Source organism: Malaya genurostris, chromosome 3, assembly GCF_030247185.1.
Source record: "Malaya genurostris strain Urasoe2022 chromosome 3, Malgen_1.1, whole genome shotgun sequence".
Lineage (NCBI taxonomy): Eukaryota > Metazoa > Arthropoda > Insecta > Diptera > Culicidae > Malaya > Malaya genurostris.
Genome location: NC_080572.1, coordinates 160,062,736 through 160,071,507, shown reverse-complemented (window position 1 = coordinate 160,071,507; position 8,772 = coordinate 160,062,736). Strand labels below are relative to the sequence as shown.

Below are 8,772 nucleotides of genomic sequence, written 5' to 3'. Positions count from 1 at the left end.
GCGTAGTATATTTTCGTGGCACTGTAGCTCGAACAAGGATACAGTAAAATGTAGGAAGATATAATTTCTACCTACTTCAAGCGGTTTTGATTTTGGCAACAGCTTTTTAACGCGGTATAGTTTTGCATACCTACTGTAATAGAATTTTGGTTTTCAATAGGCAGCGTGGTACATTACGAATAAAAGAAAATATGAACATGTAGGTAAACAGACTACAGTAATAAAAAGGGTAGGCAGTTTGCATTCTTGTCACTTAGTTTATTGCCGATAAGGTGAATACTATCCAATACCACACTTGACTTTGTGACAGCGTAGCTAGTTAAGTGAAGTTTCAAGATTCTAAAAACCAATGGAAATGATGAACTCATCAATTGTGCAACCGGTGGTAGTGTCTATTGTAGAACGTATTGATTTAAGGACTATTCCTTTGCATGCCCTAGGGCATCGCACTTTTCAGTTATTATCGGCACTGCTAAACAAAAAAAAGATATTTAAATCGGAGGAAGGCTACTGTCGTGATTGGCGAGGCTTGTTTCAAGTTCTTCGCCTAGAAAATCAGTACGTGTCCGAACTAGAGAACAATGCTAATCCTACAAGGCGAGTTATTGATCTCTGGCAAGAGGCAGCTGAGAATGCGAAAATTGCACCCAATTTAATGGAACTTCAAGAAATTCTCGGTAAAATTGATCGTTGGGATGTCCGGGATAGCAGCAATAAGTTTATCTGTAAGTACTATATTTTCAATGCAATATGGTTATAAGAATGTATTGTTTTGTTCATGTCATTCAAATTGTGATAGATTTTTTTTTTCAGATGAAGATGCAGAGGTTTTTTTGACACAGTGCCAAAGAATAAGAAGCCGGGAAAGCGATGCCAGTGGAAATAAGATTCTAGACGAATTTCGTGGTACCGATGAAGATATCATCACCGTAGATGACACCTATAATCATAAGCAATTCTACGATGCATTCGTTTTGTTTGCCGATGCTGATGTTGAATTTGCTACAAAAATGATTGAACGGTTAGAAGAAAAACAGTTGAAGGTAAAGGAATATATAAAATATTGCAATTTCGATGTGTAATTACATTGCATTATTTCTAGATTTGTGTTAAAGATCGAGATTTTCTTGCGGGAATCAGCTTTGAACATGAAGCAATTATACGCCTTATAACCGAGCGCTGTCGTCGTTTGCTGGTGATCATTTCAAAAGAATTTTTGAGAAGTCCCTTGAACGAATTTTTTGTCACATTTACACAAGCTTTGCAAATAGAACAGAAGAAGCGTAAAATTATACCTTGCGTGTACGAGCGTTTGGAACTGCCAGCAAATTTAAAATTTCTACATGTGTTGGACTACAAACGATCAAATAAACTGTACAACTTCTGGGATAAATTGGTGGATGCCATTAAGGTGAACGTAGAACCAACAGGGTCGCATTCGCGGTATGAATGCATAATACTAATGGAATCTAACATATTTTAATCAATATTTTGTTTTAGGACAGAAACCAAATCTGTGGATTGTACCACAGAGCATGAATCTAACATTAGTGATGCTTTCGTAGCCGTATCTAAAAATGGTTTATCATCAAGTTCAGATTTAAACAAATTAAATGTTTCACAATCCAATAAAAAGTCTCACTCGTCTTGCGACATATCTAGCACATCCAAACAAAATCCAGGTTATGTAAGCAGTACAGAACTCACATCAATGCCAGAAATTGGCACGTATGAACAAAAGAAACGGAAGTGGTATTCAAAGTTAGGTCTATCTTCAGAGAGTCGTAAAATGGTGGAAGTAACAACATCTGATAAACACAAGAAAAACAAAAGTAAATGGTATAAACCGAGTAAAAAGGTTGCAACGGCACTGTTATATTAATAGTTATAAAGCACGATTCATTTGTTATTTATCAATAAGTAGTTATTCGCGATTATAATTCTTTAAATTTTATATTATAATAAATAAAAATAAACATGTTTTCACAAAACTGTCGTCGATTATCAATCATGACAGTTTCATCACAGACATCAGACGGAGTTAAAGCTAAGTTGGTCGCATAATTCCAACGACATTGGAATGATTAAGGAGTGTATCGAATCCAGTGGAGCTATCCACAAATTTTTCTTTTAAATTATGATGAAAAACGATATTTTATTCAAACTAAAAATTGATCCTTTATTGTACGAGGTTAAACTTGAGCATAATGAAAACCGGATGAAATTTAAGTTATTCCTTCACGAATTTTCGAATTTTTGATCGAACGCTTTTCATCAATTTCCGGACAAGTATTTTTGGACGCTAGAGTTCTTTTTGAATTTTGACGCTAGAGCTTTTTTTGAACTCCTGCATGTTCTCTGCTGCCTTACTAGTCTTCTTGAATACCCTCTTCACGATTGCCCAGTAACGTTCGATGGGTCGAAGCTGAGGGCAATTTGGTGAATTGATATATTTCTCAATGACATTTATACCCTTTTCCGCAAGCCAATTGAGAATGGTTTTAGCATAACGAGTCGACGCTAAATCCGGCCAAAACAATGGAGGTGTATTATGCTTCTTATATAAAGGCAGTAATCTCTTTCGGACACACTCAGATCGATAGATTTCTGCATTTATAGTTCCGGTAGTGTAAAAAATTGTTGACTTCAAACCACAGGAACATATTGCTTGCCATACCAGTACCTTTCGACCGAATTTGTCCACTTGAATCGACCTGTCCGCATCGCTCCCATCCTCCTCAATGACGACAGTAAATTATTGTGGATCTGAAAGGATTTTTGAGTCCTCCTTCACATAAGTCTCATCGTCCATCAAAATGCATGCATCCGGACACTTCCAAAGACGCGAATTCAATTTTCGGGCCCTTGTTGCTGTTCGCTTCTTCTGTTCTACACTTTGATTCGAAATTTTCTGCTTCTTGTAGGTTTCGAGATTTTCTGCTTTTTGTAGATTTTCTGCTTCTTGTAGGACACATCCATGCAGGAATCCGGGATTACCTACGCGCGATGGAAATCCCAAAAATATTTTCAAGTAAGTTCATGAATATTGACCATGAGTATATGTTTTACACAGGTGAGTCACTATTCGATGAGGCTACTAGGTTTCAAGTTAACATGGCAGAGTTAGCAGCAGTTGATTATAGCTCGAGTGTTATCGTCATAACTATAATATATCCGAAAAGGGTAGTCTAAAGGTGCCAAATAGATTCCTTACAAACTGCTTTTAATCTGGAAGATGTTCAGCCTTCAATTCACAAATTGGTTTTCGGGTAAGAACGCACTAAAAACACTTCTAGCTGGTGTAAGTCTTGGAAATCAACTGAGCAACTCGGCACAGCCTAGTTGCCAGTTCTTATATTTTTAATCGATCATTTTTGTACTCTTATTTCAACTTATTCGTAATGTAGTTTATCGATTATACTTAAATTTAGTACATAACAGTCCCTCTCACTTAAGAGGAAAATTGTATCATTCAAAAATTCAAATAATTTATAAAAATACAACATTATTTACTTAGATTCGAAAGAATAACATTCTTTTAAACTTATGAATTATATAAGATGTAATCTTCAAAACGTTTTGTTTTCTTATTTCCCTTCGATCGACGTGGACATTCAATTGTCATTTCGTCGGCTTTTCTCTTTCTCCTTGTCCTCATATCCAAGTTAACCTCCGGGAAACCCCGAAATTCTTCTTCGATTTCGCCAGATAAACGCTTATCCGTAGATTTGTTCGATACGGACATACTGTAAGGTTGATTTATTCCTGGATTCTCCTCAGCTGGTGTCGAGTTTATATTCTTCATTTTATCCTTCTGATGGCTGACATTTATCAAAATATTTGGCCGAACCATTAAGTTCGCATGTTTAATTGTTTTGAGCTGAGTTCGATGCGCCAGAACGGGAACGTTTTCAATTGTTATCTGAAATATATTTACAAAAATACTTTTCAGAAAAGTTGTTTTTATCCATCTAGAGTACATGAGGAGCTCATGGTTTTTGTACCATAACTTGTTATTCGTAGTCAAATTGTACAAAACTGTTCCAGAATCTACCGGAAATGGCTTTTGAATTAGCTTCTCCACCCAGCCATTAACAGCAGGATTATAAATAGTACATTCAAAGACTTTAAAATCTCGTTCCTCCACAAAATTAGTTAGAGAAAATGAATCGTAAAGAGGATCATCGTCAAGGATTAAAACGTTGAATAAAACAAACCAATCCGTATAGTCAAACAAATATCCTAGATCTTCATTACTATATCGATTCCACCATAAAACCTCCATCCACTTAAAGGAACTATCCGGCAATAACAAATAAATGTAACACTTCAAGTAAACAAATCCTAAATTCACACAGATAAACAGCCTAGTTCTTTCTTTCCATTCAGAAGAAATGTTTTGTTCAGTTAAATTTCTAATGTTATTACAGATACCACAGTTATCAAACAAAAATTCGTACGCTGCATTTGTCCCGTACCAATAAACAAAAAAATTGTGCTTTATTACTTTAATCTTGAATTCCATCGAGAAATCACTGTTAAAATTTAAAGTGTGTATAATACAGTGTTCTATGGTAACAGTTCTCCATATCATTTTATTTTTATCAATAACTGAAGTTCTATTAAAACTGTTTACTTGAACAGTTTCTCTAAATAAAATTATCCAGTTTGATATGGAAGCATAAAACTTTGTTCTACCAATTAGATAGAAAATGTTTCCGCAGTTTATCACAAACATTTTTAATTTTGCTTTGTCATAAAATTTCTCTAAAACCCAAAACTTCCCTAATAATGTGAGATTAGAACCATTTATTGCAACAATTTGTTTGCCAAGTTTATGTGAAGTTTCATATAAATGCGAAAAGTATAGATCTTTATTCATTGCCATTACAGAAGATTCACAGTGTATTTTCTTTTGCTTTTGTATACCATTAATTTTGACATTTATCAAAGGAGGACTACCAATATTGCTTGAAGAAGTAACATGCATATCTGACCGTTTATCCGAAACATCTAATTTTAAATTTAGGTCCTGTGGTTTCATATACTCGAGGTCAGATATGCTTCCCTTATTGCTATCAGGGTTAAAATTTTTAGCAAAAGCCTCGTCGCTATTAACAGAAAACGATTTAAAGTTATTTTTAGTCATTTCCCATGTCAAAAGAATTTTTTCAGCTAAAACGAGTGTCAATTTATGCTCATTTAGCAATCTTCTCCGTAAATCATCATCTAGCACACCTGCCACAATCCTGTCTAATATAGCTTGGTCTTTGCGAACACCGAATCCACAAAGCTCTGCCTGATACCGGAGATATAACAAATAATCTTCGTAAGACTCATTTGGTTGTTGGTTACGAGTATTGAATCTTAGACGCTGGATCATATCCAATTCACATTTATCAAAACTAGTAATCAAATTTGAAATTAGTTCATCATACGGAACATTGTCAAAATATTCTACCACATACATGAATTTTAATTGTGAGAAAATTACTGAGCCTCCAATTGTTATGAGGTAAGCTATTTTATCTTTGCCATTTTCTATTTTGTTAGCAATAAAAAAATATTTCAACCTTTCCGCCCAACTTTTGAAGCAAGTACCTGTGTGATACGGCTCAATATTAACGAAAACGTTCGCCATGTTGTATAATTTTATAATAATTTTATAAATATTATTAACAGTCCTAGTTATTTAAATTTTCCAAAATTAGAAAAAAAAAAAAAAAAACGTTGACTCACCGCAGAAAAAATTCCTACCGGCTTACCGAAACACTATCGGTATACGAGCCCACCAGAAGGCTGGAAAATATTATCCGATTTTTATTGTTCGCCAACCTTAGCGAAACTTGATTTCTGTATTCGATTTTTGTTTGCCGCCAACTTCAGCGAAAATGTTGTCCTCTGGTCGCACTGCCGTTCTACTCCAAAAAGATAAAGAAAACGATTAATATAAGGAAACCAAAATGGCTTTCCTAAACAATGGGAGCACTAGCGTATACATAAAACAAAATGGCTTTGCTACACAAAGAAAGCGTCGGTTTTTCCAATCGAGGAAACAAATATATATGAGGTTCAATTATATTCACAATTGGGATATTTCCCTTTCAATTCTATTCACCAGTTTATTAGTTTAGAAAATAATTTGCTTACTTGCAGAGCACACTATGCTTGCCTCACAGCGAGAAAGAGAGTTCCACCAGCTGTATAGAGAGTTCCAACCAGGGTTTCTAAGAACAACTCACGCCGCCGAATTTCCTCGTCGCCAGCTATAATATATCCGAAAAGGGTAGTCTAAAAGTGCCAAATAGATTCCTTACAAACTGCTTTTAATCTGGAAGATGTTCAGCCTTCAATTCACAAATTGGTTTTAGGATAAGAACGCACTAAAAACACTTCTAGCTGGTGTAAGTCTTGGAAATCAACTGAGCAACTCGGCACAGCCTAGTTGCCAGTTCTTATATTTTTAATCGATCATTTTTGTACTCTTATTTCAACTTATTCGTAATGTAGTTTATCGATTATACTTAAATTTAGTACATAACAATAACAATTATTTTCTTTTCACAGATAGTCTGAGCTCGATTGAAGCCATAACGCAGTTCGCTCAAACATAGTTGGCAAGAATGAGCCGTTTTTCTTGTACAAAATAAGTCAGTATCTGAACAACATATTGAATAGTAAATATCATGAGCCAGTCTAATTGAATACTACAAAGGTTTCGTATTTTTTTCGAATCTCACGCCTCCTCACGAAAAACAAACAAAAATTCAATTCTATTTAGCTTATTATCTACTAATTGAATACATTTTCTAATAAAGCGAGCAAAAGAAAGCTTTCCAAGAATGTTGACGGGAGCGAATACGATTTACTTTACTATGAGGCGCTTTTTCAAAACAAAAATAGTAAGTGCAATTATCGATATGCGGATGTATGGAAAAGGCATGCCAGTTTTAATCGTATTCACATCTTCCAGTCATGTATCTGACATTACCCATCCACTTTTTTTCAAAATTGATGGGCATGGAACAATCATGCACAGAATAGATTTTTGAATACATTATCTTAACAAAATAATTCACATACCAAATGCGTTTTTTTAAATATTTTTTACTATGCAGAATAAAAAAATATTTCAAAATTTTCGAATTTTTCGGATATACTGACAAAGTCCCGGTTTCAAGTTATTTTTTCCTCTCCCAACTTCCTCTCGACAGCCCTGGTATCCACTTACTGACTGAAATTAAGTTTTTTTAATGTTCTGGAACAAATTTCACTTAGTTGACATCGATTATTTTGATTGTTCCTTCATCCGTCGCCGAAAATCCATACTTTTCACCTTGGATCTATGTACGCTTACCATAGGCCATTGTACCACAGACTAACAGACATAGCACTATGAGTAAATTCTTATAAAAATAGATTTTCGTGGGACACTAACTCCAACTATATTGAACTGCGCGAACTATTTACTATCGATACACCTCTTGTGTTATGTGAACGTTTTTTTACTAATTGGTTCCTCCCCGTTTGTCAACACAGAACAGCTGCTTGCAGAGATGCCTGTTTTAATTAGACTTTGTATAATATTTGAAAATGAATTGTCGCAACTAATTATGGGATTCCGTTGTTAATATATTTAACCTTTTTTAGCGATGTTTGAGGGCAAAAATTAATTTTCCTAAAATTGTTCGATTTTTTAGGTACGTAAAGCCGTATACAAATCAGTACATTACAGACATCTGTATGAATGGCAACTCAGTTCATAAATAAAAAAAAATAAACACAGTCTGGATGACAGACTGGATGTTTAGGTAGGGTAACGTGGCGCTATCATGACATAGGCGAGTACTGTCTCAACTAAAGGAATATTCGAAATGACCATTTAAATGATTGAAGAATCCAATTTAAGTGTCCGGTTGTTAGTTTGTGATTGTACTTTCTTTTTCATTCATGCAACACTTCTCACGTCATTGTGTGTGGTTTTCGCTTTCACAATGAAGGCAATTTCAGCATCAAATCACACACTAACAGACAGGACACTAAAAATGGACTCTTCAATCATTTAAGCGGTCATTTCGAATATTCCTTCAGGTGGGACAGTACTCGCATATGTCATGATGTCGCCACGTTACCCTATCATAAGCATCCAATCTGTCATCTAAACTGTATTTATTTTTTTATTTATGAACTGAGTTGCCATTCATACAGATGTCTGCAATGTACTGATTTGTATACTGTTACGTATTGTATTATATATCACTACAGGGTCCGGCACTCGAAGTGTAACCAATTAAAAAGGCCATAAATTCAGTTTGGAAAATTACTTTTACTTAATTAATAGTACAAAATGTGTAAAAATAATACAAAATTCAGAATCAATTCACTTTTGCTCGATATGACCACCTTTTGCCTTGACTTGATGACTTGAGAGAGCGAAGGAGTTGCTTCGTTTGGCCGAATGTGACTTGCAGGTATTTTGGCCCACTCGCGGACAATAACTTTTTTCAGCGCCTCGAGACTGGTGTATCTTTTAGTTCGGACTTTGCTCTCCAAAATGGCCCAAAGAGAATAATCCATTGGATTCGCATCTGGTGAATTCGAGAGCCATTGTGTGGACGTGATGAAGTTCGGAACGTTGTTTTTCAGCCATTCTTGGTTCACTCGAGCTTTGTGAGACGGTGCCGAGTCCTGCTGAAACGTCCATGGTCTGCCACCGAAATGTTTGTCTGCCCACGGCTTCAAAGCAACCTCCAGAATACTTTCCCGATAATA

The 8,772-nt window shown here is 35.2% G+C and overlaps 1 protein-coding gene across 2 annotated transcripts; it reads left to right on the top strand.

Moving 5' to 3' along the window:
• Positions 1-1,914, top strand: LOC131439281 (myeloid differentiation primary response protein MyD88-like). Of its 2 annotated transcripts, none has more exons than XM_058610110.1 (4): positions 1-725; positions 814-1,043; positions 1,103-1,443; positions 1,506-1,676. In XM_058610110.1, exons 1-4 carry the CDS (start codon positions 350-352, stop codon positions 1,537-1,539), a joined length of 981 nt encoding a protein of 326 aa, XP_058466093.1. In that variant the 5' UTR covers positions 1-349; the 3' UTR covers positions 1,540-1,676. The 2 variants fall into 2 exon arrangements, with proteins under 2 accessions (XP_058466093.1, XP_058466092.1); XM_058610109.1 differs by having other exon boundaries at positions 8-725; positions 1,501-1,914.
• Positions 1,915-8,772: the final 6,858 nt, after the last annotated feature.

Excerpts from the sequence above, each read along its gene's own strand:
- LOC131439281 (XM_058610109.1), top strand. The coding sequence starts at position 350 with ATGGAAATGATGAACTCATCAATTGTGCAACCGGTGGTAGTGTCTATT. Across the intron at positions 1,044-1,102 it reads TAGAAGAAAAACAGTTGAAG|ATTTGTGTTAAAGATCGAGA; the intron begins GTAAAGGAATAT and ends CATTATTTCTAG. Across the intron at positions 1,444-1,500 it reads CCAACAGGGTCGCATTCGCG|GACAGAAACCAAATCTGTGG; the intron begins GTATGAATGCAT and ends ATTTTGTTTTAG.